The 16404-nt window shown below is 40.3% G+C and overlaps 1 protein-coding gene across 2 annotated transcripts in view; it reads left to right on the top strand.

The window, feature by feature from the left end:
• Nucleotides 1-16404, top strand: part of mroh1 (maestro heat-like repeat family member 1) — a 31830-nt gene that overhangs the window by 3889 nt on the left and 11537 nt on the right. Inside the window, exons 6-26 of one of the 2 annotated variants that reach the window (XM_049583516.1) lie at nucleotides 2164-2262; nucleotides 2482-2633; nucleotides 3400-3540; nucleotides 3660-3752; nucleotides 5899-5977; nucleotides 6373-6486; nucleotides 6684-6757; nucleotides 6920-7042; nucleotides 7555-7662; nucleotides 7903-8047; nucleotides 8500-8540; nucleotides 10650-10791; nucleotides 11017-11069; nucleotides 11311-11418; nucleotides 11902-12021; nucleotides 12165-12287; nucleotides 12397-12543; nucleotides 13571-13597; nucleotides 15631-15753; nucleotides 15856-15935; nucleotides 16072-16213. In XM_049583516.1, coding sequence (XP_049439473.1) covers nucleotides 2164-2262; nucleotides 2482-2633; nucleotides 3400-3540; nucleotides 3660-3752; nucleotides 5899-5977; nucleotides 6373-6486; nucleotides 6684-6757; nucleotides 6920-7042; nucleotides 7555-7662; nucleotides 7903-8047; nucleotides 8500-8540; nucleotides 10650-10791; nucleotides 11017-11069; nucleotides 11311-11418; nucleotides 11902-12021; nucleotides 12165-12287; nucleotides 12397-12543; nucleotides 13571-13597; nucleotides 15631-15753; nucleotides 15856-15935; nucleotides 16072-16213 — 2234 coding nt within the window. The remainder of the gene's footprint in view (nucleotides 1-2163; nucleotides 2263-2481; nucleotides 2634-3399; nucleotides 3541-3659; nucleotides 3753-5898; nucleotides 5978-6372; nucleotides 6487-6683; nucleotides 6758-6919; nucleotides 7043-7554; nucleotides 7663-7902; nucleotides 8048-8499; nucleotides 8541-10649; nucleotides 10792-11016; nucleotides 11070-11310; nucleotides 11419-11901; nucleotides 12022-12164; nucleotides 12288-12396; nucleotides 12544-13570; nucleotides 13598-15630; nucleotides 15754-15855; nucleotides 15936-16071; nucleotides 16214-16404) is intronic. The other variant, XM_049583517.1, reaches the window with a different exon arrangement.

Here is a 16404-nt window from a genome sequence, read left to right as displayed (position 1 = left end):
GGCCATAAGGGAGAACACACACACACACACACACACACACACACACAAACAACCAGGAAATCAGAACTTCCTCACAAGGCAGGTATTCAGAGGGGTTCAGAAAGATATAAACCTGTTAAACCTGTCTAAAAACAGTATTTATAGGACAAAAAGTTTGCACAGCACCTACTAGGTTTGTTTAGCAGCAGTGTCAGGTGGTTTGGAAATTGTGAGGTCTGAACCTTCTGCAGTTAGAATTGTTCAGAGCCACTGAACTGATTAACTTATTATAAATGATTAGTGTCAGATATGTAAAGCCTGATTTATTTTCAATCCTATGCCCTGCTGTCAAAGTTGCCCCACCCACTAACTTAAAACCCCCATAAAACTCCAACTCCAAATTCTCCACCCTACAACTAAAGGATTAGGATGTAATTCAAATGTGCAGGAATCGGTGTTGGGGCTGATCAAGGCATTTTTTAACTGATTGGGATTTGCTATGTTGAGCTGTGTGGAGCCCTGTCCAATCCTTTTTTTTCTGTTTTTATTCACAGAGCTTTAATGCACAGCAGCACAAGTGCAGCTGTCATCAGCCCTTCAACTCAACAGTCATGACAGCTTGTACAGGGGATGCATTTTTTTTTTTTATGTATGACTTATCAGTTTTATTAAAGCCCAACGTTAAACATATTTAAGGGTGTGGCTGCTTGAATGACAGGCCGTCTGCGAAGCATCGCCCAGTCTATAAGTTAGATCCACCCCTCATTACTCCACAGCTCCAATCTTTTGTCCAGATATGGTCAATTCTGGCTCCAAAAAAAAAACAATAGGGAGATGGCGGAAATGCTGAACTCAGGCTTCAGAATAGCAGTTCACAAACCAATGGGTGATGTCATGTAAGCTACATCCATTACTTATGCAGTCTACAGGCAAAACATCACCTGTCATAACAACAGCAAAACGCAATAAGAGACTGTTAATTTATGTTATTTACCTAAGTTATGAGTGTGAGTTCTTTGCATTTATTGTTATCTGTGGCTTATGGTGTTTTAGCACAGGTGGAGTTGAGCCCCTGCTCAGAGACAAGACAATGACAACCACACTCACCATGCCATTGCAAGTGCAACAAAATCCCCACGAGCAAAAAGCTATGAGTAATTTTTTTTATGTATTTCATGCAAAAGAAGTACAGTCAGCGATAATAAGCACAGTTCATTCAGATAACTCAGGCAAAGGCTGCACAGAAAGGTTCCCACAGTCATGGAAAACCTGGAAAAATCTCTTTTTTCCAGGCTCGGAAAAGTCATTGAACTGGTGTTGAGTGTAATGAAATTATTGCAGTAATCTCCCCCAGATACTGCTCCACAGTGTGTAACATAACAGAGATTATATTTTCTAACGTTTGTTGAAGTTGCAGCTCTAATATGGAACAATGTGTGGCAATGTTTTGATTACCATCACAAACGTTCCTGTAAATTTTCCCCATGTTCTGTCTCTTCCATGTGTGCCAATTAGCTAAATTATGTTTGAATCTGATATATTTGAATAAGCGGGCAAGTGGGGCAAGAAAAATAATGTTGTGACTGTGTGATATGACATGTTTCCATACCTATGCTACGTTTGAATTGCACTACATTTTTGAGATGAAGCAATATATGAAGCCTTGGGTGTTCACTTGTGTCTCAGCGTGCCAATTTGCACTTTGGTTTTGTTTTAACTCCTCTGAAAGTAGAGGGTTGTAGTTCATGCATTTGCATCTTTATTATGTTAAAAACATAATGAAATAAAATCAAGACTTGATATGAGCAGATACCAAATGATTAAATAATATTAAGAGATTCCGATCTGGATCAGGGTCTAAAAGATCTGCAGCAGCACATTGGTTATTGTGTGTAGTGTTGCATGGATTTATTTTGCATAGCACAGCATGTTTAGAGGAAGTACTGCCAGTTTCAGTAGCTGTAAATCATTAACCAGTACAGAGATACTTTGAAATTCTATTTATTTTGATACATAATTTTAACAAATGTATTCTCTATGCTTTTCTTTTTAATGTTTGTACATTATCTCTTAGTATTGGTATTATCAGTGTAAAAAAGCATTACAATCTATGTCTCCCTGCTTTACAGAGGAATTGACAAAGAATAATGTAACTTTAACACTGTATTCGTCCTTGTTCTCTAGTTTATGGAATGGTACCCTTTCTCAATGCTATTCTGGGCACCATGTTGCCCATGTTAAGCATGGCCAAACAAGACAACATGAAGTGGGTCTTCTCTTCTGGTAAGAACCTCCCTACATGCTTTTTTTTTTTTTTTTTTTTAACATTTTTATAATTGTTGAAGTATATTAACCCCCCTTCAAACAACACTGCCTGCAGGTATTCACCTCCAAAAACATAAAACTTCTTCCCTGTAGTCTTTCTTACAGTTTTATTATTGCATTGTTTTCTTCTCTCCATAATTTCCCTTGCCCTCTGTTTTTTTGTTTCTCTTCCTGCAGCTCTGTGTCATTTCAGCGACAGTATCTTGGAGTACCTCGCCAACCTGGACAAAGCTCCAGATCCCACAGTCAGAAAAGACACGTTCTCTAGTGAAATCTACGCTGCTTTCGACATCCTCTTTAATAATTGGTTACAAAGCAGGGAGTCTAAGGTAAGGTCGCTCTAGCTCAGTGTTGGGGGTTGAGCAGGAGGGTTTGACATACAGTGGAGAATGAAACCCACAAAGTGGTGTTCAGGTAGTATCTAAAGAAGATGAGTAAATAGGGAAGCTACGGTAAGACCACTAAATCATGTCATTTTTAATTTTGGATGCAAAGATGTAGACGGCAGTCTAAAAGGCATACTTTGAAAAAGCACTGCAAGGTAAAACAATAAGTGATGCATAAAAATCACCACAAATTAAAATGTGATCTGTCTATCCAGGCCATGGGAACTGCTACTTACTAGTATAGTAATTATATGTGTTTGTATTTAGCCTATTCTTGACCATGTTAACCAAGTCTAACAAGTTAACTGCAATGTCTTCATGCTGCAGTACAGATGACAGGGAACCTGCTACAACTTAGGCGTGGAATATGCCAACAAATATTTCAGTACAAACAAACGCATAAACTCTGGAGAACAGATTATCTCAGGAGGATATCATACAGTGTTTTGTTTTATGGTCCATTCCTCCGAACTGTGATGAGATGGCCACCAAGCAGATTTTGATTTTTGCAGTCCTTTAATGAATGACCTGTTAGTTGTGTTATCTTCTGAGTGACAGTTTCTTTTATATGTATTCTTGTGACTAGTGTTTCCCTTTTTACTCCTTCTCTATTTACACACACCTAGATGCTGTTACATTTTTGCAAATCACCTCCTCTCTTTCATATCTGTAATCTAACGTACTATCTTTCTGTCTTTGTGTGTTCTAGTTGAGGCTAACAGTGGCTGAGGCAGTGGGCTCTATGTGCCATCTGATGGCCAGTGATAAACTGGAGGAGCAGATTCCTAAACTCATTCCTGCCATCCTGTCCCTGTACAAGAAAAACAATGAGCACTATGTGATTAGCAAGGTGGGTATGGGCTGCAGCATGAACGCAGTGGTCTGCCTATTATGGATTTTGTAACTATCACTCTCTCAAAACTGCCTCCTGGCTTTAATAAGGATTAAATTCTTGTTTTCTCCACTCAGAGTCTGTGCCAAGTTCTTGATGCTTCTGTCAGCATGGGCAGCAGGGTGCTGGAGACACAGCTGGACAATCTACTTACTGCACTGCATCAACAGGTACACATGAAGTACATACTAAATTTAACACTGTAGATTTAACTGAACCAGGTGGCACGTAACATAGATGCTCATAAAGGGGGAGCTGGGCGGAAATCATGCTCATAGAGACTGTGCTCCTCCTGTAGTTATAGATATACACCCAGACCAGGTAGTGTTGACCAGACTTTTAAGCACTCTTACACAGGTATTCTGAATGCAGTGTGCAGCATTAGTTAATATGCGTCTTTAGCTTCTGTTGTGATAAATTTCTGAGTGAAACAGAAAATTTGAGCAGTGTATTCTTAGGGCTGTTTCATAGTCGACGCATGCGACGCGAGCAATGCACTTCCTTTCATAGTCAACACATTGAACGCAAGCAACGCAGGCAACACTTGAAATGCAATACATCGCTCGCGCAATAGGGGGTGGCAGTCACCGGTACATTCCAGCTAGCTAGTACTGCTGTAGCTAGCTTGTACTGCTATTTTATTAGAGTGCAGGGCACTAGAACTGCCATATGAATGGGGGTGTGCCCGTACGAGTTCGCAAAGTTTTTCCTCCTCGCCCGCCATATTTCATACCTTCTTCTCCTGTGAATAACAAAAAGTGGTTAATTTCAAGTACGTTACTTGCATTATCACCCCCGCTGACAACGCATGGTATTACACGCGTTGCTGCATTGCGTATCAAAAAGATGGACAACACATTTTGAGACGCAAGCACACATCATGGCGGCCAATGCATCTCGATGCGTCCCAGTGCGTTCAGGTCTGCGTGCCTTTGCATCGACTATGAAACGGCCCTTACAAGAGGGCGGGCTTAGAGATTAGCATGAAGCAGAGCTACACTAGAGCCTGAATCCACACACACCCATCACCGTCAAATCAGGAGGATGACAAAGGACAGATGAAGGCATTAGGCCTCCACCACATTTTTTCTTACAAGCAAGGTCTTACAAGCGGTGAAGTATGGTTTATATGACCAGTGTGGTTAGCTAGTTGTCCAAAGTCTCATTTGATAGGATGAACTTTTGTAAAATCTGCTGACTGCAGATAAATGTATCTGGCTCTTTAAGTCATGAGAGATTGTTGTTTTCAAGTCAGAACTCTGGGGGGGGCGGGGTCAGTGGGAGCACCCAGTAACACACCTTGAGCAAACCGCAAGCATAGAAGACTCAACAAACACTTCTGCATTATATCAGCTTTACCTGGGTCCGTCTGGTCTGACAGCAGTCAGTTGCCGTCTGTGCGGCACTTTCTATCACAAGACTGGCTCTCTGTTGTGTCTCAGTCTTCCTGCTTCGTGACATGACTCACCACATTGAAAGCACAAATCTGTGGCTAAATTGTGGGCATACTGGAGTTCTTCTTTTGCATCCTATATCCACTATATGCTGCTTTCATTTACTTGTGTCAAATGACTGTCAGAGAGTCACTGCTGTCAGATGTTTTCATAATCTTGTGACTCGGCTGACGCTTGGCTCTGTGTCTTGACTATTTCGACATTTTACCACAATGATTCTGCCAGTGTTAATGTGTGTATGATAAGGGTTGTTAGATGGGGACAGAGAGTATTTCACCAGACTGTTACAGGGGCAGTGCCTGTTACAACAGCTACAGTTATCGTTTCTATTGTAATCAGACACAAAGTTTTACAACTGTTTGTAAATACTAAACTGTGCATGTACACATCTGAATCTGGCATAAGTTGTTTTTAGAATTTGAAGAGATGACTTTGAAAAGTGTGGTGCTTAACAGATCTCTTAGTTCTTCCTGTATATGCAATTCATAGTCCCTAAGTAAGAGACTGTGGTTGTAATGACACTTCTCATGTGTGATGTGTTGCTGTAAAAAGAGCATGTTTAGTCAGCCACTTCTTGGACAAACAAATAATAGTCACTGCAAACTGCCATAACCACGTATACTATTATTTTTTCTAATAATTATTATTATTAATAATACGTGGGTAGGAATCACATGTTACAGTGAGCCGTTTTTGTTGAGTTTAAATAAACTTATTTGATGATTGAAGTTGTTTTTCCATGTAACAGCAATTTCAGTTTTCACCACATCTCATATCATAGCGTATAATTATGTGTAAGGGTTCACAAGCTGACACGTGGCAGTCACAGAGATCAGTTTAACGTTTCCTTTCTGTCCTCCAGGTGTCTGCACCTATTGATTACAGTAACCCTCCTACTGTCAAGAACCACAATGAGGTCCTGCGCTGCTTCAGCTTACTAGGTACTGAAGCTCTTCAGCTGCTTGTGTGTGTATCTGTGTGTCAGATTTGTTCGTTGTTGCCACTGCATTAAATTCTGATAATTTTGAAGAGAGTTGTGTGACAAAGTTTTTGGTGACCAGGTTAAGGGGTGATAGCTAAATGTTGTCCAACAGCTCCAGACCTTTCTATGTGTTCTAGATCTATGGAGTCACAAGAAAAGTAATAAGATCATCCATTAGTACGCTAGACTCTGTCCACCGCGACATAATCATATTAACTGTGACAGGCAGTCTACTTCTCTGCCCTTCTCTCTTCTGGCTTATCTTTCCTGTGTTTTGCTCTTGTTTTTGTTTATCTGATAGTTTACATACTTTATTGCCTTTTTTCGTCCTCCTTTTCACTCCTTTGCCTGCAGCGAACTCCTTTCCAGACCGGATGGTCATGTTTGTTCTTCAGAAGTTGGAGAACAGTAATGAGCGAAGCAGGATGGGCTCCCTGGCTGTCCTTCGGCACCTCATCAACTCCAGCAGTGAGAAAATACACCAAGTGACCCCAGCTCATCCCATACACACTTATCTGTTAAAGCACAGCCACCAGTGATTGATTTGGCATAAGTCATTCAGCGTGCCCTGAATTATGTCAAAGTCATGCAGGATACAAAATCCTACTTTATGTATCTGTTAATCTTTTCTTGTCTAGTTATTTGTGTTGTTGTGTGTCTTGCAGCTTCCACAATGGACAGCAAGAAGCTGCTTATTTTGGCCAGCATCAGACAACCCATGGCTGACCACAGCAACAAGGTAACACACATGCAGACACACGCAGAGTCTCTATGTGACTATTCTGCTCAATCACAATCTCTTTAACATTTTTATTAACAGTTTAGTTAAGTGGGAGTTTTTTTCAGATAATCATGATGTTGTTATGTCTCACACTCTTGTCTTGCTCTCTCTGTGTCCCAGGTCAAGAAGCGTGTTGTCCAGGTGATCAGTGCGATGGCTCATCACGGCTACCTGGAGTTAGATGGAGGGGAGTTACTGGTTCGATTCATTGTTCAACACTGTGCCTTACCTGACACATATCGGGTACAATTTCTTTTGTGTTAAATATTTGATAAGTGGATTTGTGTGTAAGTTGTGTCTCATAACCATTTTATTCATTTATGTATATCCTTGCATAATGTGGCTCATTTGATAATAGAAGCTTGAGTGGTTGTTGTTGTTGCTTTATGAATCTTTAAGAAAGAGCATTACTGCTCAAGTAATTTCAATAATCTCCATATTATGTTTACCAAAGCTAATAAATGACAGAAAGTTGAAGAAAACAATTAAGCAAACAAACACATACATAAGGTCAATGGACAATATGGAAAATACACACCAACTAATATGTTACCAGTGCAACAGATAATGCATAAGTGTTTCACATCTGAAGCTAAAGCCTTTGAAAGAAGTACTAGACAAGGCTTGCAAATAAACTGACTAGTTGTCAAAACTTTTGCATCACAGGAGGACATCTATTGATTGATTGACTGATTGATTAATGGGACGGTATATAAAACATTTATCTGTATATGAATGTGTTTGTGTGTCTCCAGCGAGGCCATAAGCCCATAGATCCAGAGGAGGTGACTAATGAGGCGCTGAGGACGATGTGTGACAACACTCTTCATCTCCTGACCACCACTGTTGGACGACTAGCTGATGTACGCAGAGACTATCTACATGTCTATTCATCTGTCTGATCTGTTCATGACTGAATCATTTGTCATCCCAGAATCATGCAACTGCTGACACTGTTGCAGATGTTTGTTTTACTGCAGTTGGATGTTTCTGAAGTTTGAGTTTTATAATGATTTAGTTGAGATCAGATAATGTGTCAGTTAACAGCAGGTGTTTTAGGTGAACAATGCTCAGACGCATAACATGTAATTTCTTGTTTGTAGGTGCTATGGCCAAAGCTGCTGTACTATCTGACCCCTTCACAGTACAGCAATGCCACCACTCCTCTGTGTAAGAGTCTGATAGTGCTGGGCAACAAGAAGAAAAGTAGCCAGGAGCCCAGCTTCAACATAGACTTTACACAGGAAGGTAAGAGGAACATTTACTGACCAGGTGCATCTCTGTGCAGGTCATCTGCTGTGTGTGTGTGTTCCATGTTAGATATAAATCAGCTATAAAGAGCACATTGCAATGTGAAACAGGGCTGCAGTTAATGGTTGTTTTTATTATTGATTCAACTGTAGATTATTTTCTAGATTAATCGTTTGGTTTATAAAACACCCGATAACAGTGAAAAATGTCCAAGGTGATGTCTTTAAATGTCTTGTTTGTCAGTCAGTAACCCAAAGATATCCAGTTTGATTTGATACAAAACAGAGACCAGCAGGAAAAATTACTTTAACAGTTAATTATTATCAAAATAGTTGACGATTATTTCTCTGCAGACTGACTAATTGTTCCAGCTCTAATTTGAAAGTTACTATTCCTGTTGTTCTGTGTGGTCTATGTCAAGCTAAATGTGTCTTACCTCTCTCCTCCAGTGAATCTTCCCTCTCCTCAAACACTAATGGTCAGACTGCTGGTAAGTAAAACAACTCAATAACACATATACAAACTGGTGACTTTATGTGGAGCCAAACCTACACACAGACAACTGTGCTAATAGGTTGGATAAACTACTTTTTTTGTGTCTACAGTATAAAACAAAAAGCTTATAAACATCCCGTCTAATTACTGGATTGAGGAACTGATTGTAATGAAGTATAATTAATGAATTGCAGCCTCTGGTTTAGAAAAAAATGTTTGTCATGCCAAATAATCCTTGTAAACCATCAAGCCTGATTTTCTCTTTAATGTAGGTCTGGGCGGTATGACAGAATTTTCATATCACGGTTTTAAGAAAAAATCATATCGGTTTCACGGTATTTCACGGCATTTTGCTCAGGTTCGGCCAACTTGACATGCTGCTGTGTTGTGCTATGGCCTATTCAAGTGCCGGAATTTGTTATTTACCTGACAACGCCTGAACACAACACACGCTGCGCCTCCATTCATTTGGGCTCCACTGACCGCATACTGAAGCGACACGTAGACAAGCCAGCGGGGTTGTTTGCCGTTTGCCGAGCCGAGAGGCTGCATGTAGGCTGCATGTAGGCTGCATGTAGGCCGCATGAATTTTCCACCTAAGTTATTACATATATTTGAGTTATCTACAAGTTTACTGTACTGTTTGTCATCTACTCGCTTTCAAATGTCCGCCACGGACATTTATACAATGTCACGGATAAACATGGGTAAATGCATGAAAAAAAGTCATCACATATCACCTCTGATAATGGTTTATTCATTTAAAAACACATTGTGCTCGTTTAGCACACTATTTCATGTAGTTTTTATCTGCTGGAGGGTCGCGTAGGGGAGCGTAGCACGACAAAAATAGAAGAGCTGCGTAAAATAGAGAGTTGTCGCGCCGCTCCCGTTGCCGGTGGAGCCGCTGTAATTGATTACTCGGGACTCGCGCTGCAGACATGTCTCGCCTCTGACGTGCCCGGTGGAGCCCGGCCGTAACTGTCTCAGACTCGGGACCGGTCGTCTTCGGTCAGGAAAATGCGGTCCGAGCCGTGCTCTAGTGTGCTTACCTGTGTGTGTGCGCTTTGTCTGTGTGTGTGTGCTTTGTCTGTGCGTGTGTGTGTGTGTGTGTGTGTGTGTGTGTGTGTGTGTGTGTGCGCGTGCGCGCATCGGGGCAAAACTCTGCCGTGTGCGATACAGAGGGCAGAGGAGAATTGTAAACGGCGGTGCGCCGCTGCTAGTTGCATATAGGGGAAACACTGCTCTTTTTGGTATGAGTTCTTCTGGGTCATCATGTACAGTTGCTTTGCTTTCAGGACTCTCTCCGGCAGCCATTCTCGCCTCTAAACTTTCCTATGCTCTCACTCTCACCCGGGGTGCGTCCCAAGTCTCTTATTTTATACTGCTAACTCCTAACTCCTTACTTGAACCGGAAGTCGTTCAAGGTCCGCCATCTTTAAGGCCGTCTCATGTCTCTTATTCCTGCCAGTAAGGAGTTAGCGTTAGGCGTTAGGAGTGATCTGTTAGGTGCGATGAGTAAGGTAACACGAGAGGTTCCTAACACGAAGTCTTTTTCAGCAAATATAATGGGACTTGGGATATAAGCCAAATGCTGGCTCCGTTATGCAGCAAATCCAGCTGTGCCGCCGTCATCAGGACAGGACGTCGCTTCACGTGATGCTTCAGAGTAAGGCCGTCTCATGTCTCTTATCAGCAATCCTCATTCCTCACTCCTAACTCCTGACTCCTCAAATGTTTTCCTAAGTGGGAGGGACTAAACAGTTAGGTTAGGTGGCTAAGTTAGGTGGTTAGCAGTATATGAAAAATTCATATCATAACTGAAAATTAATACCGGTTTTCGGTACAAACCGGTATACCGCCCAGCCCTACTTTAATGCTTCAGTCACAATCTGTGATTATCATTGTATTAATTTCTAGAGCTGCTCTTACTCTACAGTATTCAACATGAAGCAGGGATCAAAGGAGTAACACAGTAATCCTACTCAAGTGGTCACTTTACTTGCTTAAATCAGTAAAAGGTACTTTGTAATTTAAAACGTCTCTGACGGGTATCTGTATGTCTGCATGTGTTTATGTCCTGGGTTGCTTCTTTGTTTTCCAGGTGAATGCAGCGTTCCCATTCAGTAACAGAGGTCATGGAGCTCCGTCCCTCTCTCTCCTTCAAACCCTCAGTGTCAACATCCACCCCAATACAGAGATACTCTGGGAGAAAGAGATACCTCCTCTGCTTTCGGTGTTAGAGGGTATATAAGGAAACAATCTTCTAATCTAGTAATATAATATAAAAATAAAATAATCTAGTCTTTTTTTCTCCTAGTGACACTGCAGTAGACATTTATGTCTGCGCCACATGGTTTACAGCAGACATTTGTAGGGGGGAGGGTGTCTTGGGACCTTTTTCCTTTTCATTCACCACCTACAAAAGTTTTTTTCTCTTCAGTGGTCTGACTGTGTGTTGTTGTTTCCAGAGTCAACGGCAGAGAGCCTGGATGAGAAGCACTGGGAGGAAAAGTTGCTAAAGGTGTGCTTGTCTACTGTATCTTTGGGAATATTATTTCATTCACATTATAATGTGTCGGTGTTTTATGTTTGAATAAAACCAAAATGTGGTGATAATAGAAGAATTGTTTCTTTAGCCCATGTTAGAGTGATAATTACCATTTATTTTGTACTAATGGTGTAAATTTTAAGTCTGTATTGATATGAAAATATTTAAATCTAACTTCATTTAATGAAATGTCATTTAATTTTTTTGTCTTCAGCTCTTGTCCAAAACCCTGGCTACTATTGATGATGACAAGTGGGTGAGTCACTTGGCAGCTGAAGCAACAAGATACCTCTCCACGTATAACAACGCCTTAGAGGAGAAGGTGAGCTGATTCAAAGCTATTGCTTTGATATAGTTACCAACATTTGTCCAGTGACATTAAACAAATAGACATAGTTTTGTGGTTTGTCAAGGTACTAGGGTCCCACAGTAAGCCTAATTTAGTGCTTCATGTTGGTGATAATTGAACTCAAAAAGCTGACAGTGTTGAACTGTGGTTCATCCTTTGGGGCTCATGACCTCCTTAAACAGAGTCATGCCACCCTCATCAAGGGTGAAGTGTAAAGTAGTAAGTAAAAAATTTTAACAAATGTTCTGCAAAATTAAGTGGTTGCAATTTGGGATAGTGTGGTATTTATGCTATGTGTAAACATTATAACATGATGTTGCAACCTAGTGAGGGGCCCCAACCTGTAGTATGAGAACCACTGATAGGAACGCAGTGTAGATGGGAAACAGTACTAACTACAGTTAAGTACATAGTGTATATGCAAATAATTTACGCAGCATGTTTTCCTCTCTCTAGAGTTTCCTGTATCGATGTATAGGAGTGACTCTTCAGCAGTGTTTCAATAAGGAGGTGGTTAAAAAACAACTGCAGGAAATCCTCCTTGCAGCACGACACAATGATGCCGTTGAAAGAGAGGTACCTGCAGATGATGATTTGTCTAATGTTGTGGTTTTGAAAAAAATCAGAAAACATCTCTCAGTATTTGGTATTGTCTGTCACACCAGAACAGATTAAAGCTCTAACTGATGGTCTGTGTCTGTGTCATCTGTATCTATCAGGGAATTGCAATGGGTGTTGGCCTGTGTGCCAACAGCCACTTGGAGGGAACTCTGGCCAAGCTGGAAGAGTTTGGCAAGTCAGACGCCTTCAAGAAGTCACCAAGCATCTTCAATCTTCTCAAAGTACTGGAACCTTTTTGATTAATTGCAAATGAAGATCAGGTTGTATTACTTTTGCTGTGATAAAGCATCTGTTGTCTGTCTTCATCTCTCCCTCCTTTCCTGTTTTCAGGAACGTAATGACGTTGAGGTAGAGAAGGTGAAAAGCACATTAATCTTGTGTTATGGTCATGTGGCTCTGAACGCACCACCAGAAAAGATTCTGACCCGCATTGATCAAGACATCCTGCGCTGCATCAGTAAACACTTCAATACCAAGGTAATGTAAATATTTATTTAACATTGATTTGTGATTAAAAATGGGATGCTCACACAGATTATGTGAATATTATGATTTCAGCCGACTAAAGCTGCCATCTATATTTGGTATTAGGCAGCAAATTTCAAGACTTTTCAATAATGTCGGTTTACTTTTTTGCCTCAAGTGCATTTTTACATTATTGTAATTAAATGGACTCTCTGTTAGGTTGGTTACTTAAAGCAGGACTAAATTTAAGAGAGCACTGACCCATTGACATTGTATGTGTGTAACAGTGATCGGCAGTAAATGGTGAAAAACATGTTGCATCACACCTCTTGTGATTTGTCTTTCGTATCTGAGTCAGTATCTCAGTAAACAGATAAGGCCCTGTTTTTGTGGCAGTGCATGACCAGCATACGGTACACAGGTGGAAAGAGTGTCACAAACAGGTGGAAGATTCAGTCAAGTGAGGTCTTTGACTTTGTACTGAGAAAAGATGTCCCACATCTGATTTTGGTGTAACATCTTCCTGGTGCCACTTTGGTAATTTTTTCAACAATAGCAAATAGAAGTAACAATAATGGAATACTGCTTAAAATATAAATACATTATTTTAATTAAAATATAAGTTCTGTATTTTTCAACCCGGACTTGTCAGTTTTTGTCTGCAAAAAGTGCTTGCTTTTGCCATAGACAGTCTCAGATTAGTGTCTGACAACATAATGGAAAGGATTCCTACAGAGGTTGACATTTTTGTTTAAAGAGTAAGATCCTTTTTCGGGGCTCCTGGTGGCTTAGCGGATAGAGCGGGTGTCTCTCTTTCCCCCCATCACACTGAGCCTATCCTATCCAATCTAATAAAGGCAAAAAGCCAAAAAATAATCTTGAAAAAAAGAGTTTCATTTTTTTTGTTTAACCAAAGAAATCACCATCACCAAATGTACCAGACAGTGCTTGAATAAAAATAGGACCCATTAACTTCCTACAGGTAGGGCAGCTGTATTTGTATGTGCACTCATGACTCTATTACCTCTATTTCATGCAGGTTCTGGGGATTAAAGTAGAGACAAAGGTATTGTCACAGGAGTACGGGCGCTGTCTCTATTAATTTCCTTTTTTTACTTACTTGTTAACTCTTCATCCTATTTTTATTTTATCCTGCTCTCTCTTCTTACTCTTTCTCACTACTCTGCACACTTGTGGTGATATCATCACTAAAATCTTTACTGACAGTCTCAAAGCCAAGAAAACAAAGCTTGATACAAGGCAGCAACTACTTTTTCTATGAGCTTTTTTAGTGCTGTATCTTAGTTGTATTTCACACTGGTAGAGCATTAGATTTTAATGTCTGTCTCTGTAATTTGCCATGGTGGTGGAGCACATGCAGTTTAGTTTGAGGACTTTAATTTTCTTTTTTGAACAATACTGAGTAAAAAACAGACCAAATCTAATGTTGCAGGTGGACTATAACCTGGCTCGTTCAGATAAGTCAAAATGCTCTACTAAAGTGAAATGTAGCACTTGATACACCATACAACAGTCGAGTATCAAATGCTCCCCCATATAGGCTTGAAAGGTGGCTGTTTATAAGTTTATAATTTCCACATTGATTGAGAACAGTGGCTGTGGTCAGCTTGAATTGAGCCACTCACATTAGACCCTAACCCAGTTATCACCAAATTTCACAGATGAAAAGTATCAAAACATTTTTTAAGTCACTTTTAGTGCCCACAGGGAGTGTTTGATACTTTCAGCTGGATGTGGGGTGGATTATTATTCTGTTGCACTAATGAAAAATCTATCACATGGTTACCAGATGATGATACCTTGCATCTGAAGCACTATGAGTTTTGAAAGCAGCTGGGATTTCACAAAGCCTGCAGGGGCGAATTAACAAAAAATGGATTGCCACCACTGATAGCACCATGAATTTCTATCCGCCCCATCTCAACATCTGATTCACAATAGATACGGCACTAATTATGTTGCAGCGCAGACACACCCATAAGTTATGCAGCTGAGTGTAATTTGTCTTTTTTTTTTTTGCATCTGATTGCAAATATCCATTTGTATAGTACTGTAACTGCATGTCACTGTTAGTGCTGATCTTTGTGAATTGGACTGTTTTGGCAATGAGGCTTAATTGTTTCTTTTTTCTTATTTGTGCCAGTTTAGCGGCCGCAAAAGCTGAGCAATCCTTTTGTCAGTTCACCCCTCAGTGTTTCCTTTGTCCATTACTAAACCAAATATGATACAAACTATTTTTAAAATACCAACATTGCTAACATAAAGCCAATTACATTACTTATGTCTGTTTAATGAGTTTAAAGGGAAAGGTTCATGTTAAATACACCTTTAACATTTGCTATATTTGGCTCTTTTTTTAAAGCTTTTACAATGGTACTGCATTATTTATGCAGTTGTAAGCTGTTAGCACGACTAATGTGATGTGCATAGTTTGGCAGAACCACCGCACAACACCACAAACTGCATCTACATTAAGCTACCATACCTTCCCTTTTAGATCCATCTCCCTTTGATCTACACATGAGGGCATCTCATTTTTCTTTCTTTCCTTCATTTCTTAACAGTGGATTGTCTTTTAAATGCTCACCAATGACTTACTCTCTGTGTAAAAGGGCTTTGATTATTTCTTGCTAAATCCTAACAGCTCTTGGTGTGTGTTCTGTCACCTCTCAGACCAGGGCCTGCGGGTGGTTTGCTGTTCAACCAATCTCTGATATCTAATCTCTAATCACACAACTCTGATTTCAAACTTCTCTCCATCCATAGGCATGGAGGATCAATCTACAATATCACTATTGGATTGATTTGATTGATTGAGTGGATTGATTGCTTCATTTTTGTATTGCTGGAATGACTTTGGATTGTGTTTGCTCCGCTGACACTTGTAGGGTTGCATCCACTGAAAGAGGCTGCAGTTGGCCTTGTTGTTTGCATTCCTGACAATTAGGAAAAAGCTATTATCCAATTTTCTTCATATTTAGCCTACTTTTCCTCTTGACTTGAATCTTTTAATCTGTGTTTGTTATTTCATACTTTCCGTATTGTGTGTATGTATTTGTGTTTTTCTTTTTATTTCAGGACCTGACTATGAAACTCAGTTTGGTCCAGAGTGTTGGGCTCATAGCCAAAGCCATCAGTGAGTGTGTGAAGAAACAAGGCTACATCTTCTCACGCAAACAGGAGCTCATTACTGTTATGCTGGTCAGTAATCAGTCATCACAAACAAGTCGTAAATGTTTAATTGCTGATGCGGCAACGTTTTTTTCTGATCTCTCTCTCTTCTGTCGTATCTGCACTGATCAGGATTTTATCAAGGCAGAGCCAGCTGATTCTTTGAGGACTCCAGTACGCCATCTTGTGATGACCACCTGTGCCAACCTAATGTGTCCTTCAGCTACAATGGCAGATGTTTATCACACACATTCACAAAAATCTGAGGTGTCCCTGCATTCTTGCACTAGGGTTTCTGTCATTTGTCCATCTGTTCCAGTGTGTTATCCTTGACCTTTAGTGTTTCAGGCCTCTGGACCCTGTGCTGAGTGAAAATGAGAGCTTTGACCTGCTAAAGGTGTGTGTGAACAGTGTGTTCTCCCTGCCAACTGAGACACACACTCCAGAGAAAACCAAAGAAGAGGACATACTGGACCCCAAACAGAGAAAGGTAAAGTAAAGTAGGGCAACATGTGCATGCACACATTATACCTCACAAATCTGCTATATATAATTCAATTATGCCAAAACAAATTTTAATGCTCACAACTACAGTGGAAACCACTTGTAATGGTCATAGTTACAGTGATCAGTCACTAACATGGATCAAAAAGCTTGGGACAGAATCACTCCTATATGGTA

The sequence above is a fragment of the Epinephelus fuscoguttatus genome, linkage group LG8 (assembly GCF_011397635.1).
Source record: "Epinephelus fuscoguttatus linkage group LG8, E.fuscoguttatus.final_Chr_v1".
In the NCBI taxonomy this organism is placed as follows: Eukaryota; Metazoa; Chordata; class Actinopteri; order Perciformes; family Serranidae; genus Epinephelus; species Epinephelus fuscoguttatus.
This window is presented reverse-complemented; position numbering and strand designations above follow the sequence as displayed.